Genomic DNA, 17,457 nt, shown 5'->3' with positions numbered 1-17,457 from the left:
GGCCCAGCTTTTGCAATCTGCATGGGTGACGACGAATGAGGAAATAAGGAAATGCAATTGAGAGATTCCCTCTTTCATTAAGCTGCAGTAACAGGGGCTTTGCCTTTGTGTGCTGTGAATCCAGTCTGCTCCCAGGCAGATACCATCGCCACAGTTGTATCTGCCCTCCTAGGAGGGCGGTCTTGTGTTTTTACTTCCAGCACCAAATTAGCGCTTAAAAGCCCTTTCGGAGGCACCAACCCAAGACCGGTTCCAGAACACTTTCTCCGCAAAGAGCTTTTTGACTCTCTAGAATAGCGGCAGCAGTTATTTTAGGAATGGCTGCGAGTTCAGGATGCTGCAGGTCTGTTTGGACAGCTGGTGGCTCCCAGCTAGAGGGCTGCAGAGAATACACCCCCCCCCCACCCTGTGTTCTTGGGAAAACACATATCTTGGGGAAGGGTGTTTCTTTGGGGATCTGATTGTCTCCTTGCCATCATATCCAGGGATGGGAATCAGATCCCAGAAACTTAGTCCTTCTAGGGCATGGATGTGTAGTGCATACTATGAAGATTGGAGTACCATGTCTTGAGGCAGTGAGTTCCACAGGTAAGCAAAGGATTTGAGAAATAGGTTGGTTACGTTTGGGTCATTGCATGAGACATGGAACGGGCTGAGATTGCTGCAGTTTGTTAAGGGCGATGGGAATTGTTAGGAGATGCCCTCCCAGAGCTACAGTTCCCAGAGTTACAGTGGTACCTCAGGTTAAGTACTTAATTCGTTCCGGAGGTCCGTTCGTAACCTGAAACTGTTTTTAACCTGAAGCACCACTTTAGCTAATGGGGCCTCCCGCTGCTGCCGCACCGCTGCTGTGTGATTTCTGTTCTCATCCTGAAGCAATGTTCTTAACCCGAGGTACTATTTCTGGGTTAGCAGAGTCTCTAACCTGAAGCGTCTGTAACCCGAGGTATTGGTGAAGAGGGATTGATTGTTAAGCCACCCTGGGAATTCTAGCTCTGGGAAGGGATGCAGCAGCAAAAAAAGCTCATGCGATTCTAGGCTGCACCCCCAGAAGTCTAGTGTCTGGATCAAGGGAAGTCATAAAAAGGTAAAGGTAAAGGTACCCCTGCCCGTACGGGCCAGTCTTGACAGACTCTGGGGTTGTGCGCCCATCTCACTTAAGAGGCCAGGGGCCAGCGCTGTCCGGAGACACTTCCGGGTCACGTGGCCAGCGTGACATCGCTGCTCTGGCGAGCCAGAGCCGCACACGGAAACGCCGTTTACCTTCCCACCAGTAAGCAGTCCCTATTTATCTACTTGCACCCGGAGGTGCTTTCGAACTGCTAGGTTGGCAGGCGCTGGGACCGAGCAGCGGGAGCGCACCCCGCCGCAGGGATTCGAACCGCCGACCTTTCGATCGGCAAGCCCTAGGCGCTGAGGCTTTAACCCACAGCGCCACCTGCGTCCCACAAGGGAAGTCATAGTGCTGCTTTATTGATCCTTAGTCAGACCACACCTGGAGTCCTGTGTCCAGTTCTGGGCACCAGAATTTAAGAAGGAGGTTGAGAAGCTGGAAGGTGGTGGGTAGAGGAGGCAACCAAGAGGATCAGGGGTCTGGAAACCAAGCCTGATGAGGAACGGTTGAAGGAGCTGGGTGTGTTCAGCCTGGAAAAGAGGAGACTGAGAGTTTAGCCAACTTCCGATATCTTCAGGGCTGCCAGCTTGTTTTCTGCTGCTCTAGAGGGCAGGACCCTATTTTCAAAAAGGGGAAAAGAGAGGACCCAAATAATTACCGCCCAGTCACAGTCTGACATCAATACCAGGGAAGATTCTGGAGCAGATCATTAAGCAAACAGTCTGTGAGCACCTAGAAAGGAATGCTGTGATCACCAATAGTCAGCATGGATTTCTGAAAAATAAGTCATGTCAGACTAACCTGATCTCGTTTTTTGACAGAATTACAAGCCTGGTAGATGAAGGGAACGCAGTGGATGTAGCCTACCTTGATTTCAGCAAGGCATTTGACAAGGTGCCCCATGATATTCTTGTAAAGAAGCTGGTAAAATGCGGACTTGACTATGCTACCACTCAGTGGATTTGTAACTGGCTGACTGACCGAACCCAAAGGGTGCTCATCAATGGTTCCTCTTCATCCTGGAGAAGAGTGACTAGTGGGGTGCCACAGGGTTCTGTCTTGGGCCCGGTCTTATTCAACATCTTTATCAACGACTTGGATGATGGACTCAAGGGCATCCTGATCAAATTTGCAGATGACACCAAACTGGGAGGGGTGGCTAACACCCCAGAGGACAGGATCACACTTCAAAACGACCTTGACAGATTAGAGAACTGGGCCAAAACAAACAAGACGAATTTTAACAGGGAGAAATGTAAAGTATTGCACTTGGGCAAAAAAAAATGAGAGGCACAAATACAAGATGGGTGACACCTGGCTTGAGAGCAGTACATGTTAAAAGGATCTAGGAGTCTTGGTTGACCACAAACTTGACATGAGCCAACAGTGTGACGCGGCAGCTAAAAAAGCCAATGCAATTCTGGGCTGCATCAATAGGAGTATTGCATCTAGATCAAGGGAAGTAATAGTGCCACTGTATTCTGCTCTGGTCAGACCTCACCTGGAGTACTGTGTCCAGTTCTGGGCACCACAGTTCAAGAAGGACACTGACAAACTGGAACGTGTCCAGAGGAGGGCAACCCAAATGGTCAAAGGCCTGGAAACAATGCCTTATGAGGAACAGCTAAGGGAGCTGGGCATGTTTAGCCTGGAGAAGAGGAGGTTAAGGGGTGATATGATAGCCATGTTCAAATATATAAAAGGATGTCACATAGAGGAGGGAGAAAGGTTGTTTTCTGCTGCTCCAGAGAAGCGGACACGGAGCAATGGTTCCAAACTACAAGAAAGAAGATTCCACCTAAACATTAGGAAGAACTTCCTGACAGTAAGAGCTGTTCGACAGTGGAATTTGCTGCCAAGGAGTGTGGTGGAGTCTCCTTCTTTGGAGGTCTTTAAGCAGAGGCTTGACAACCATATGTCAGGAGTGCTCTGATGGTGTTTCCTGCTTGGCAGGGGGTTGGACTTGATGGCCCTTGTGGTCTCTTCCAACTCTATGATTCTATGATTCTATGACCCGAAGCAAGGGGTTCAAATGGCAAGGTGGGAGGTTCTGACTAAACGTTAGGAATGGTGAAAGCTGATGGACTCTTTCCTTCGTTGGAGGTATTGCAGCAGATAGTGGACGGCCACCTGCCAGAGATGCTGTGGCTGTGATTCCTGCAGAGCAGGGGTTGGACTAGATGACTCTTGGGGGGTCCCTTCCAATGCCACCATTCTCTGATTCTATGTATGGGCACCCCCAGCCCCTCCCTCTGACCCCCAGCCTCCTTCCACAATCTGTGTCTCTCTGCTTTGGTGCCTTTGTAGCCAGAACTGACCCGCCACTCGTCTGCGGAGACAGAAACTCTCTGTTCTCTGCAGAGGCTGCCGCCTAAGCTGGGTTTCCCCCGCTGCAGGCTAAAGATAGCCTCCCCGCCCCCGCCTCCTCCTCCTCCTCCTCTGCCGGCATCCTGGCTTGGGAGCCTGTGTGCTTTTCACTGAGTCACAGGCTGTGCGGCTGACGCTGCAGAGAGAGAGGGGGCAGAGAGGGAGAATATGTGTATATATCTGTGTTCCTCCAGCGCAGATGGGAAAACAAACCGCCACTATGCACTATAAATAGCTCTCGCCAGGAGGAAGAAAAAATGAACTTCATTGCTGTGTCTGCAGAGGCGCTTCGGGGCTTTAACTCTTTGGTGCAGAGGCCGAGGTGTGGGTTTCTTTCCAGAGAGGCTCTCGGCAAATGCCTTATCATTCACAGGACTGGCACAAGAAACTGCCTCCGGTACCATCAGTAAACAAACCGGCTGTGTTCTTAGATAAATAAGGTATACTATTCATTGTTAAAGCTCTGGTTATCCCAGTAGTGATATATGGAAGTGAGAGCTGGACCATAAAGAAGGCTGATGGCCAAAGAATTGATGCTTTTGAATACTGGTGCTGGAGGAGATTCTTGAGAGTCCCATGGACTGCAAGAAGATCAAACCTGATTCTGAAGGAAATCAGCCCTGAGTGCTCACTGGAAGGACAGATCCTGAAGCTGAGGCTCCAATACTTTGGCCACCTCATGAGAATAGAGGACTCCCTGGAAAATACCCTGATGTTGGGAGAAAGATGGAGGGCACAAGGAGAAAGGGACGACAGAGATGGCTGGACTGTGTTCTCGAAGTTACGAACATGAGTTTGACCAAACTGCGGGAGGCAGTGGAAGACAGGAGTGCCTGGCGTGCTCTGGTCCAGGGGGTCACAAAGAGGCAGACACGACTAAACGACTAAACAACAACAAATTCATTGTATCAAATCATAAATTTCAACAGAAGTAACTCATAAAGTAACTCACAAACGAACAAAGCAGAAGATGCAGTGGATCAGATCATTCTCTAGTCGGTTCATGCATAAGGTCCATACATGTATACAGGTATCTATTCCACCTGTCTGTTCGTAAGGTCCACACAATACACATGAAAGGTTGTTACAGTTCCACAGAATCCTTTCGCAGAGTCTAAAGACAAGGATTTCCAGAATATTGGCCTTGTTTCGCCGTCCTGGGCTTCATCAGTAGTTAAAGCTCTAATTAATACAAATAAATACGACATCGTGATCTCATGCATTTTACAGCAAAAATAATATAAAACCATAAATAACTGTACACACCATATGTGATATTACAGGACAGTGGATCTTATGGCACAGTAGTAGCTGCAGTAAGCAGCAACTGCTACAAAGTAGGGTTATATAGACAAGTGCAATATTGATGGAGTTACAGGTGTTTGGCAATCCACAGATACAGAATATCTTTGTTTAAGTGACCCCTGTGGCACAGCAAAAGTAAAACAAACTTAATCCATGTTCAGATGTTATACATATAAACATTAATACAAACTTATACATTAATGCAAACAGTTTTTGGATCTAAAGTAATAGCAATCCATAAATGCACAATTTAGTACTCAAAATATTCCACAGAGGTGAAACAAACTCAGTCCATAATCAATCTCAGTATTCAGAAGAGGTCCATCTCGCTCAGTGTCGTCAGCACTGGCTGGCAGCAGCTTACCAGGGTTCAGGCAGGTGCCAGAGATGGTGTCTGGGACCTTCTGGCTGAAACAGCTGCTCCTTAGAGTTGGAAGGGCTCCCTGGCGGTCATCTAGTCCAACCCCTTTGCAATTCTGGAACCACAGCAGCTTCACACTTCCAGCTGCTGTCCAGGGGTGCTTGGGTGACTGTGAGGAGCTTGGGATTCCCAGAACCTCTGATTTTAGAACTGTTTCGGACCCTGTTTCAGTTCGTAAGGCTGGTCCCCCCCCCCCCACTGCTGTTGGAAAGGGACGGGTGCCATTGCGCTTTTATTTTTCGTGCATGCGGCAGGGAATGGAAGCAGAAAGCCAGACTTCACACCTGAGTGTCTGTGGTTGAATGTTGCATCCTCTCGTTTAAACCTTTTGACTACAGTTGCTGCTATTATACTGCTGAGTTAGGGCCAGTAGGAATTCCTAGCAGGAATTCCCCTTTTGCAAAAGGAAAAAAATAATGAAATGCTTTGTCATTTGCTGGTAGAAAACATTTTGAGATAGATGGCAAAGATGTCCGTTTTACAGATGAGAAACTGAGGCTGGAAGAAAATGACTTGCTTGAGACCATTTTACAGTGGTACCTCTGGTTGTGAACGGGATGTGTTCTGGAGGCCCGTTCTCAACCTGAAAAGCCCGCAACCTGAAGCGCCGTATCTGCGCAGGTGTGGAGTGCGATTTAGTGCTTGTGCGCATGTGCGAAGTGCGATTTAGCACTTCTGCGCATGTGTGAGCTGCGAAACCCGGAAGTAACCCTTTCCAGTACTTCTGGGTTGCCGCGGGACGCAACCCGAAAAGACGTTAACATGAAGCAAACGTAACATGAGGTATGACTGTATTTGTTAAATGATTTGTTTGCTCGTAAGATTCCTTCACTGCTTTTCACCACGAGATCCTGAGTTCAGGTTAGATAACAAGAACCTACGAAGAGCCTTCTGGATCAGGCCAGTGGCCCAGCTAGTCCAGCATCCTGTTCTTCAAGCGGCCAATCAGACGCCTCTGGGAAGAACGCCACCAGCTGCAACTTGGTTTCCGCCAGCTGCAACTCAGAAGCATCGCGGCCTCCGACCATGAAGACAGAATGTGGCTAGGAGCCTTCGATAGCCCTCCCCTCCTCCATGAATTTGCCTCATTCTTTTTAAAATCAATCCCAGTTGGTAGCCATCCCTGCCCAGGTGCCTCCAAGCGAAACATGCAGGCAGGATTCCGGCACAGGAGCATTGCTCTCCCCTCCTGTGGTATCCAGAAACTGAGACTCCTCTGGAAAAATAATCTCTCATAGGACCTGTTGATGGCATTTTACCATTGTACTGTGGAGAGAATAATTGGGTGCACTCTTCCCACCCTGAATCAAATCTACGCTTCCAGGTGCCATAAGAAAGCTGCAGAGATAGCACAGGATAGTGCGCACCCCGGAAATGATCTCTTTCAGCTTCTGCCTTCTGGAAGAAGGGACAGGGTTATAAAGGCTAGGACTAGCCACTGAGGAACAGTTTCTATCCAAATGCGATTTTGGTTTTAAACGCAGTGTAAGGAGTCTCTAGGGACGCGGGTGGCGCTGTGGGTTAAACCACTGAGCCTAGGACTTGCCGATCGGAAGGTCGGAGGCTCGAATCCCCGTGACAGGGTGAGCTCCTGTTGTTCGGTCCCTGCTCCTGCCAACCTAGCAGTTCAAAAGCACGTCAAAGTGCAAGTAGATAAATAGGTACCGTTCCGGCGGGAAGGTAAATGGCGCTTCCGTGCGCTCTCTGGTTCACCAGAAGCGGCTTAGTCATGCTGGGTACATGACCTGGAAGCTGTATGCCGGCTCCCTCAGCCAGTAAAGCGAGATGAGCGCCGCAACCCCAGAGTCGTCCGCGACTGGATCTAATGGTCAGGGGTACCTTTACCTTTACCTTTAAGGTAGTCTCTATGGGAGTATATTGTATTTAATTATGGGGTATCAGAGTTTTTAGGGGCTAACCAGGCTGGGATAGCTGGGATAGCAGGCTTGTTGGTTTTGAATGTCTCATGTAGATTTTTCAATTTCGTTGTTCTGTATGGGACAATGACAATAAAGATTATCATATCGTAACTGGCATTCAGAAGGATTGCTTCCTCCAGGGAAGAACATTGGCATCCCGGCTATAAGCCCTCAGTGGTGCCCTCTCTGCCCAGCATTCGGCCTCTTCTTCCATCATGCATGAGGTGCTATGCCTACCTGGCTTTTTCTTGCGCCGCGAAGGCAGTGTGGGGACCAGGGTCGTAGGCGTGTGGGGTTGAAGACATGCCGTGGCTTCCCCTTCGAGACGAGCCCTGCCTTGATTTCTGGGAAGGGTGACGCTGGGACCAAGAGAATGTACCAGATGCAGAGTGAAGACCTCCCTTGGGGGAACCAGATGCAGTCGTGGGCAGAGGGATGGAGGAAGGAGCGAGCCACACAAGCACATCTCCTGCCCGCCTAGCAGAGTGTGGCAGGCTGCCCCAGTCTCTTTACATCTACATCACACTTTCAAGAAATATATCTGTGCTCAAAGCAGCTCGCCTTAAGAAACAAACACACACCAGTCTAAATACAACAACCCCGTACAAGATCAGAAGCATATGATATCGTTATATCTTTTTTTAAAAAAATACTTGATTTAGAATTCAACAATAACAAAGGAAAAAACCACAGTAGTTGCTACATCAAATCATTACAATTAGCCAATTTTAACAATATATAAATAATAATAATAGAGAAATTACACAACAACACTTTTACTGAAGTTTTCATATTGCACTTTAATCTCTTTATCTCTTTCTTAACATATCAAAAAGAGAAAGACCAAGAAAAGAGACACAAAAAGGAAAAAAGAAGAGGGTGGGGGAGTAAGGGGAAGGGGGGGGAAGAAAAAAAGGAAGGAGAAAAGAAAACAAAAGAAACACATTTGGCTTCCAATTAGACTCATTGTATTATTATTTTTACAATTTTTTCACACACAGTTCCAAGTTATTGTATTTCTTTTTTTGTTTTTGTTAGATACAAAAAAAACATTATATTTGTTGTTTTATCGTTATATCAATGGTTATGATTACTCCCCAGTGGCTTCTGCAGGAAGGGCTGAGAGATGCCCCCTTCCAGAGACCCCTGGAGGACAGCTGCCAGTCAGCGTAGGCACTGCTGAGCAAGGTCACTCAAAGTAGGGCTTCCCAGACTTGGGTCTGCAGCTGTTTTGGGACTACAGTTCCCATCATCCATGACCACTGGTCCTGCTAGTAGGGATGATGGGAGTTGTAGTCCAAAAAACAACAGCTGGAGACCCAAGTTTGGGAAACTAAGCGTGCAGATCAGTCCTGAGATTATAAGAACATGGGAAGAGCCTGCTGGATCAGGCCAATAGGGGCCCATATGGTCCAGCATCCTCTTCTCACAATGGCTAACAAGATGCCTGTGCGAAACCAGCTGGCAGGATCCAAGCACAAGAGAAACTCTCCTTTTCTGCAGTTTCCAGCAACTAGGATTCAGCCATGGAGGCAGAGCACAGCCATCTTGGCTGGTAGCCGCCAGCAGCCCTCTCTTCCTCCATGAATTGGTCCAATCCTCTTTTCAAGCTATCCAGTTGGGGTGGCCATCCCTGCGTCCTGTGGCAGGGAGTCCCGCAGCTTAAGCTAGGCTTTGTGTGCAGAAGGGCTTCCTTTTCTCTGTCCTGACTCTTCCGGCATTTCGCTTCCTTAGATGCCCACCCGCTTAAGTGTTATGAGAGCGGTCTCTGCCCGCTATCTCTGTGCCATGCATCATTCCACAAACTCCTTATCGTGCCTCCTCTTTCCTCACAGTGGAAACAGGGACGCTCTTGGCGCAGCAGCTCCTTGCGAGAGGCGTGCTCTGCAAATGCACAGGAGGCTGTGAGGCAGCGTCCAAAATAGCCCCAGCCTGCGTGGCGCAGGCTGGTAATCCTGCCCCGAGTCTCCCAGCCCTACATGTGAACTCCAAAGAGATTGGTGTGTGTGTTAGAGTAAACAGGCCAGCGATCCGGCAGGCTCTCTTGATGATGGCCTGGGTCATTCCTGGGAAACAGCCTTTGGTGCACAGGGGGCCTTTGTCCCTCTCCTCAGCTGCTCTGCTGCGCTGACTTCTGGAACGGGGCTTCTCTGTCTGCTCAGGATTAGTCACTGGACCAGCCGTAACCCGAACCTCAAAGCATTGGCGTCCAGCGCTGGCGGCGTCCGGCGCTCAGCCCAAAGGCTCAGAGAAACCAGAGCCTGTGGAATGCATATGCTGTGCAGGACTGTTCCTGGCCAGCGGCCCCCACCCCCCGCAAACAAGGCCTTGCCGGGCTGGAGACACACGTCCGTAAGGCTGCCAGGGGTGTCACAGTTGGTGGCAGAGCAGCCGTGCCAACATTTGAGGCCTGGAGCCAGAAAAATGAATTCTTGCAGGTGGAATGAGGCCAGAGCAGCCTTTCTCCCAACCTGGGACTCTCTGGGTGTTGTTGGACTACAACTCCCATCAGCCCTTGCCATGGCAGTCGTGCTCCTATGAACCTCAGCACCATGGCTGTGCTAGCTGATAGGAGTTGGGGGCCCAAAACGTTGATGCCGAAATCCAGCATCGCCTGAGCTCTGCGAGTGTGGCTTTCTCCTGATTGAAGTGCAGAGTGTTTGAGGATTGGGACATTTGCAGGGAAACCAAAATGCTTGTTTACAAAGCTATTGTACTACCAACCTTATTGTATGCTTGTGAAACGTGGACCACTTATAAATGCCATCTCCAACTCCTCGAAAGAGTCCATCAATGGTGTCTCCGAAAAACTTTACACATCACTTGGGAATACAGGCGAACTAATGCCAGTGACCTGGAAGAAGCAAAGATCACCAGTGTCGAAGCAATGATTCTTCAACATCAACTTTGTTGGACTGCTCATGTTGTGCGGATACCTGATGATCGTCTTCCAAAGCAACTACTCTATTCCGAACTTAAAAATGGAAAGCGTAATTCTGGTGGTCAACAAAAGAGATTTAAAGACTGTCTCAAGGCAAATCTAAAAAAATGTAATAAGACCACTGACAACTGGGAAACACTGGCTTACGGGCGCTCCAGTTGGAGAACAGCCTTGACCAAAGGTGTCATGGGCTTTGAAGACACTCGAACTCGGGACACAAGGGAGAAACGTGCCAAGAGGAAGGCACGCTTGACAAACCCTCACCATGATCAAATCCCGCCCAGAAACCTATGTCCCCACTATGGAAGGATGTGTGGATCCAGAATTGGCCTCCACAGTCACTTACGGACTCACTTTTAAAACCGTGTTTATGGAAGTCAGTCTTACCTGTTTAGGGAAGCTTTTAATGTTTAATAGACTATTGTATTTTAATATTCTGTTGAAAGCCGCCCAGAGTGGCTGGGGAAACCCAGCCAGATGGGCGGGGTATAAATAATAAATTATTATAAATTATTATTATTACTCGGCTATGTTTGTTTTGTTTTTTTTAAAAATAATTTTTTTATTAATTTTCCAATTTTTAACAAACACAACAAAAACAACATAGAAACAAACACATAAATTCATAATTTCTTAACCTTATTTCCATAAGCCTCTTTTCTCGGACTTCCCCATACCTTCCCCTTTTTGCATCCTTTTATTTTAACAATTATTCAACAACCCTTTTAGCCAATTAAATATAAATTCATTCTCCCTTTCAATTTCACCCTAAATCAAACAAAATTTACCGCTGTAATTCTACGTCTTCCTCTCCCTTAGCATTTTAGCACTCCTCAATTTTATAGTAGCTCTTAAGATATATTTTAAACTTCTTCCAGTCTTCTTCCACAGTCTCTTTCTCTTGGTCGTGGGTTCTGCCGGTCATTTCTGCCATGTTTGTTGTTGTTGTTTAGTTGTTTAGTCGTGTCCGACTCTTCGTGACCCCATGAACCAGAGCACACCAGGCACTTCTGTCTTCCACTGCCTCCTGCAGTTTGGTCAGACTCATGTTTGTAGCTTCGAGAACTCGGCTATGAGGGATCGCCAAAGAAGAAGGCGAGGCCTAAAACAGCTGGAGTGGGGGAACAGGCCAGGGCAGAGTGGGTATTTGAGGAACCGCTGGGCCTTGTGTCCATCACAGCAAGCATGGCTAATGGGCAGGGAAAATGGGAGTTGTAGCTCAACAAGATCTCCAGGGTCGAAGGTTCCCCATTCCTGCTGTAGAGTGGGGCTAGTTTGTCTGTTCGTTGTGCATGGTTTATCGTTGCTCACGCAGCGCCCTCAAGTGCTGCAGCTCAGGGAAGAGGGAAGAGATACAGGCACTCATAATAATAATAATTCATTATTTATTCCCCAGCCACTCTGTGCAGCTTTCAACAGAATATTAAAATACAATAGTCTATTAAACATTAAAAGCTTCCCTAAACAGGACTGCCTTCAGATGTCTTCTAAAAGTCTGGTAGTTGTTTTTCTATTTGACATCTGGTGAGAGGGCGTTCCACAGGGCAGGTGCCACCACCGAGAAGGCCCTCTGCCTGGTTCCCTGTAACTTGGCTTCTCGCAGGGAGGGAACCGCCAGAAGGCCCTCGGAGCTGGACTCAGTGTCCGTGCAGAATGATGGGGATGGAGACCCTCCTTCAGGTATGTGCAGATGTGCAGAATGTCATAACCTTGGCACTGCCAGTCAAAGATAGCAGGTCAGAGATGCTTGAGAGACACCTGTCTCCACCAGCGATGGTGGCAATTCTGTGTTAGACTCTCCCGCCTCTGCAGGCAGAATGGCAACCGTTCATTTAGAGGGGTGGAGGAAGAAAGGGGCTGTACCCCTTACCTCTTAGCACCCTCCAGCTAATCCTGCCACCCCTTTGGGAACGACAGATCTAGAGGGCAAAGCGGTTTGGCAAGGCTGAAAGTTCTCGCATGCAAAGAAGTCCAGTGCTGTCTTTCTGAATACCAACCTCTGGAAACAGCAAGAGCAAGATAAAGCTGCTGTCCGTTTCAAGACCTCCTTGCTGGTTCCCCACAACGGTCAACTGGTCGGCCACTGTGAGAAAGAACAGGAAGCTGGACTTGATCCCTTTGGTCTGATCCGGCAACCGGCTGCTCTTTTGTTCCTGCTCTTTCCTTTCTGCGGGGCAGATTCCCACTAGATTGCTGCCCCAGCCACTCGCCGGTAGCTTTGCTCCGAAGGCCCTCAATAACCAGCCGGAACAAAAGCGGCGTTGCAAAATGGAGGCCGCAAAAAGAGCCTCTTTTGCCGCCTGCCTAAATTCTGAAGGCTCCTAATAAGAATTCGAGAGGCGCAATGGAGAGCCTTTGCAAAGAAGATAGTTGCGAGGCTTTTGTCCCCTGAAGGGTCAGTGAGACCCAGGCGTTTTTTGGCAGGCTTCCCTGGTGACCGGGGGGTGGGGTGGGGGTGGGGGTGGCGTGGGGGGGGAAGGAAGCAAGGAGGAATCGGCAGCTTCGGAGATGGGAGGAATTTCGGGTTGGATGTTTTAACTCGGAGACGTTTCGCAGGAGCCAAATTTGAGCTTGTGCTGGGGTGCTGACTCAGAGCTTGCTGCTGAATCACCATCTCCGCTTCCTGTCTTGAGTGGGTGTCCTTTTTTCAGAAGACACTTCTCCTTCTGCTTCCGAATTGTGGGGGGGGGGGGGATCGGGGGGCGGGCCGACTGCAAAAGCAGCAGCCCTGCATTTCTTGGGGTCAGGTGGGGACGACCGCGGTTCTTTTCTCTGAAAAGAGTCGTGTGATGTTCTGCAGCAGGCCAGAGGGGGGTGCTTTTACCAGCTCGGTCTGCTTTGCCAACTGCAGCCGTTCCTGGGAGACCCTGACCACACACTGGCTACCTCAAGGCTGGACTACTGTAAGGTGTTCTTTGTGGGGCTGCCCTTGGGGGCTGTTCGGAAGCTCCCCCTGGTGAAGAATGCTGCTGCCAGATTGCTGATGGGAGCTTCTAGTCAAGAACATGTGGCCCTATTGTTGAAACATTGTATTTTAGTGTTTTGTTGGAAGCCACCCAGAGTGGCTGGGGAAACCCAGCCAGATGGGCAGGGTATAAATAAATAAATAAATAAATAAATAAATAAATAAATAATAATTAATAATAGTACCTCAGAGATCTCCTGAACCCTGACATCCCAGCTTGATCACTGAGATCATCCGCACAAGCATCTTTCGTCGTGAGGCTCGTTTGACAATAACCACCTTGGATCAAATCTACGCTTCCAGTTGCCATAAGGAAGCTGCAGAGATAGCTGCAGGATAGTGCGCACTCCGGAAATGATCTCTTTCAGCTTCTGCCTTCTGGAAGAAGGGACAGGGTTATAAAGGCTAGGACTAGCCACTGAGGAACAGTTTCTATCCAAATGCGATTTTGGTTTTAAACGCAGTGTAAGGAGTCTCTAGGGACGCGGGTGGCGCTGTGGGTTAAACCACTGAGCCTAGGACTTGCCGATCGGAAGGTCGGAGGCTCGAATCCCCGTGACAGGGTGAGCTTCTGTTGTTCGGTCCCTGCTCCTAGCCGCCTGAGAAACAGTTTCTATCCAAATGCAATGCTGGTTTTAAATGCAGTATAAGGAGTCTGTATGGGAGTACAATGGTACCTCTGGATGCGAACGGGATCCATTCTGGAGCCCCATTCGCATCCTGAGTAGAATGCAACCTGCTTCTGCGTATGTGCGTGACGTCATTTTGAGCGTTTGTGTGAGTGGCGAAACCCGGAAATAACGCGTTCCATTACTTCCGGGTCGCCGCAGAGAGTAAAAACGCTCAATCTGAAGCATATTTACCCCGATGTATGACTGTATATTGTTTTTTTAAAATGGGGTATCAGAGTTTTTAGGGGGCTAAACAGGTTGGGATAGGTGGGATAGCAGCTTGTTGGTTTTTGAATATCTTATGTAGATTTTCAGTTTCGTTGTTCTGTATGGGACGGTGACAATAAAGAGTATCGTATCGTATTGTTTCGTTTGTGGAAACTTAAGGAGGCGGAAGTGCTAACGTAGAATGGGGTGTTGCTTAGCCATAAGGCTGGGCCTCTGTCGAAGAGACGGACTTGCTGCTGTGTTCCCTGGCTCAGTGTATTCCGCCTTCAAGGTTTGCCGGGGGTGGGCAAGATGACCTTTGGTGTCGTACAGTTCTATGATTCTGTGAGGGCCAGAGGTCTCAGTCCCAGCCTTGCTGCTTGAAATCCCTTTTTCTTTCCGAATGGGGGAGGCTGGAGGCTGCACCTTGGAGCTTCCGCATGCGGAGCAGCTGATTTGCTGCTGAGATAGGAGGCTTCCCTCTCTCTAAAGCTGTTTTGGAGAAGAAAATTGGGCCGCAGGGTGGATGCGGCACAGGGACACATCCTCCCCTTTGCCACGAGGGTTTTGTGTACACTACCCAGCCGCCAACGCCCTTGTGCCTGATTGCCCTCCCTCTGCATTTCTCCTCCCGGGGCTGCAAGCTGGTGCCAATTATTCATCTCCTTTGCCTTCTGAATAATACATTCACCTGTGCGTTAAGTGGGGGCAGGCTGGCCTTTCTCTGGTCAGGAGAGGAGAAAGGAGAAGGGGCGTAATTCTCAGAGTTTGGGAACCGGCTCCCCGTCTCTCTTTCTCTGAACTTTTGCAGAGATCAGAGCTGTGAATGTTCACCTTGTCTCCCGTTGCCTTGCAACATCGTGGTTTTCATTTGGCTTCGAGCAATCAACGGCGGAAGTGCCTTGTATGACACGGAAAATTCATTATACCTGCGATCTTTAATTTGGCTCGTTAAAGAAGATAATCGTCTCAGTTTATTTGTTTTTTTGCTCCGTTTCCTGATGCAACCCCATTCCTGCCAGGAAACTTTTGCCGCCCCGAGTGGCTGGGAGAATCCAGTCATATGGGTGGGGGGGTGGTATAAATAGTGAAATTATTATTTGCCAAGCTGGTGCCTGCAAGAGGGAGCCGGGTGCGAGAGAACTCTCCTGCAGTTTCCAGCAACTGGTAATCGTAAGCATTAGGAATAACTTTCTGATGGTAGGAACCATCAGAACTTCCAACTCTACAATTCCATGATTCTAAAAGCAGCCTTTTGTTTCCATTCAGCTCTGTGACAGAGATGAATTTCCCCCTTTGCTGTGTCTGCATCAGAGGCCAGCCCTGTCTGCAGCCCAGCCCAAGCTTCCCAGCCCCCGATAATTTTAATGTTTAGTTATGCGCAGCCCTCGTGGTTTGCCTCTCATTTGCAAGGACGTGTCAGTCCCGAGCGATGTGTTTTGCATATTCTGTTTTGCATAATTCACCCATGGTGCTCCAAAGCGCCAGAGAGTCTTGCAACAGCAGCTGCCCAGGGTGAAGCTGCCTTACATGTCGTTAATCTTTGGAACTCCCTGCCCCAGGAGACAGTGATGGCTTTAAAAGAGGGATGGATTCAACTAGGACGGCTCTGTTCTTCCTCCATGGGTGGATGCAGCGATGCTTCTGAATCCCAGCTGTTGGAAACCACAGGAGGGGGAGAATTGGGTGTTGTGTTCGAATCCTGCTTTTGGGTTTCCCATAATGGGCATCTAGTTGGCCCCTGTGAGAACCGGTTGCTGGACTTGGGGTGTCACTGGCCTAATGCAGCAGTACTCTTATTATGTTCTTAATCCGCTGGAGGGTTTGCCTTGCTTTCTCCTCCTCCCTCCAGCAGCCAGGGTAGAGCACATCGGGAGCGAGAGGCAGGGTCTTTTCAGTTGTGGCTCCTGAGTTGCGACACAGGGAAGTTCATCTGCCCCTCCCCTGCTTAACTGGTCTCTGGAGACTGTGCTCTTTCAGTGGGTAGTTTATAAAATAATATATAGAGCCCTGCAGTAGGGGTGTGGGCAGCCTTTCAGCCGCTTGGCAATGCTGGACTCCAGCTCCCATCAGTCCCAGCCAGAACAACCACAGGATGCTGGGGCTGATGGGAGTTGTAGTCCAAAATGTGGGAGGGGGTGGCCAGGTTGGCAAAGGTGTATTGCTTTCTTCCCCAATGTGCTGTTTTTATGTCAAGCAGCAAAGACTAAACCCAGGCGCACATGGGGGCAAGAGTCTTTGACCTGCAGTTTTAAAAATTGTTTTCGTTTGTGCAATTGCTTCTTACGTGTTTTTGCACTGTAAATCGCTTTGGGATGCCTCGCAGAAAGCAATTTAATAAAATAATAATAATAATAATAACAACCACAACAGCAGCAACAACAACAACAATAATAATAACAACAATAACAATAATTATAGTAATAATAATATACACCCACTTAAAAATAAATAAATCTCAGGGTGGTTTGCAGCATAAAGTACAAGATAAAAACTCAAGTCAATAATTAAAACAAAGCCCAAAGAGACAGCAGCAACCGCCCCTTTCCCACAGACCCATTTGAAAGGCTGTAGAATATTAATCTGCCCAAGGCCTGGTGGAAGAGGAAGATCTGTGAGTTTGTAAGATCTAGGCAGTGCCTCTGAGCATGTGTTTTTTCTTTCTGGGGTGGTGCTTTTAATTTGCCCCTGATTTAAGTGCAACCCATCCCAAGTTCCCGGAGATCAGGGTTGTCCAGATCTGGGTGTGTGGTGGGTTCATGTAAGGGAGAACAAAGCCCCAAAACTTCCCATTTTGGAGATTTGAGTTCTTCTCTAGCTTCACCTCAATAGTCATTCCCCTGTTCTAAACCTCTCTTTCTCTCCCCAAATCCTTTTGTTGTTGGCATAGATTCCAGAAGCACGTCCACACCTACCGGATCTTGCCGGACGAAGAGGATTTCCTGGCTGTGCAGGTGAGCTCCGTACCTCTCACCGCCTCCTTTTGCAGAGTTTGTGTAGATTCCGTTGCTTCCGGTGACGGTTGCGCATGAAGATCTGTGGCTTTATGTACCCAAAATGCTGTTGTTTGTTCCTGGATGGCATTCTCTGCACACTTTTGAAGGAAATGGTTCGGGGGGAGGGCATAAGCAGTTCCAGTAGCAGGGGAGAATCCCGAAATCAGTTCTGAAAGATGAATGACTCCTCACGGTACACCAGCCTTAGAGGCGCACTCCCAAGATGTTTCGAACTACCCTTCCCATCCGCCTCAACCAGCAGGGCCTGCTCCCATCAGCCTCCCAGTGTCACATGGCAAGTGGTACCCAGGAATTATGGGGGTTGTAGTCTGAAACTCATCTGCCATGGATGCTTTGGGTGAAATTCCTGCTTTGCAGGGGGTTGGACTAGATCAGGCAAACTCGGCCCTCCAGATGTTTTGGGACTACAACTCCCATCATCCCTAGCTAACAGGACCAGTGGTCAGGGATGATGGGAATTGTAGTCTCAAAAACATGTGGAGGGCCGAGTTTGCCTATGCCTGGACTAGATGATCCCGGAGCGGGGGGTG

At 48.7% G+C, this 17,457-nt stretch overlaps 1 protein-coding gene across 2 annotated transcripts in view; it reads left to right on the top strand.

The window, feature by feature from the left end:
• Positions 1-17,457, top strand: part of INPPL1 (inositol polyphosphate phosphatase like 1) — a 90,406-nt gene that overhangs the window by 15,135 nt on the left and 57,814 nt on the right. For both annotated transcript variants that reach the window (XM_079973373.1, XM_079973372.1), the window contains exon 2: positions 16,801-16,864. In XM_079973373.1, the coding sequence (XP_079829499.1) occupies positions 16,801-16,864 (64 nt within the window). The remainder of the gene's footprint in view (positions 1-16,800; positions 16,865-17,457) is intronic.

Source organism: Podarcis cretensis, assembly GCF_951804945.1.
Source record: "Podarcis cretensis genome assembly, chromosome: 4".
Classification (NCBI taxonomy): domain Eukaryota; kingdom Metazoa; phylum Chordata; class Lepidosauria; order Squamata; family Lacertidae; genus Podarcis; species Podarcis cretensis.
Note: the sequence above shows the minus strand (reverse complement) of the source record. Positions and strands in the feature narration are given on the sequence as shown.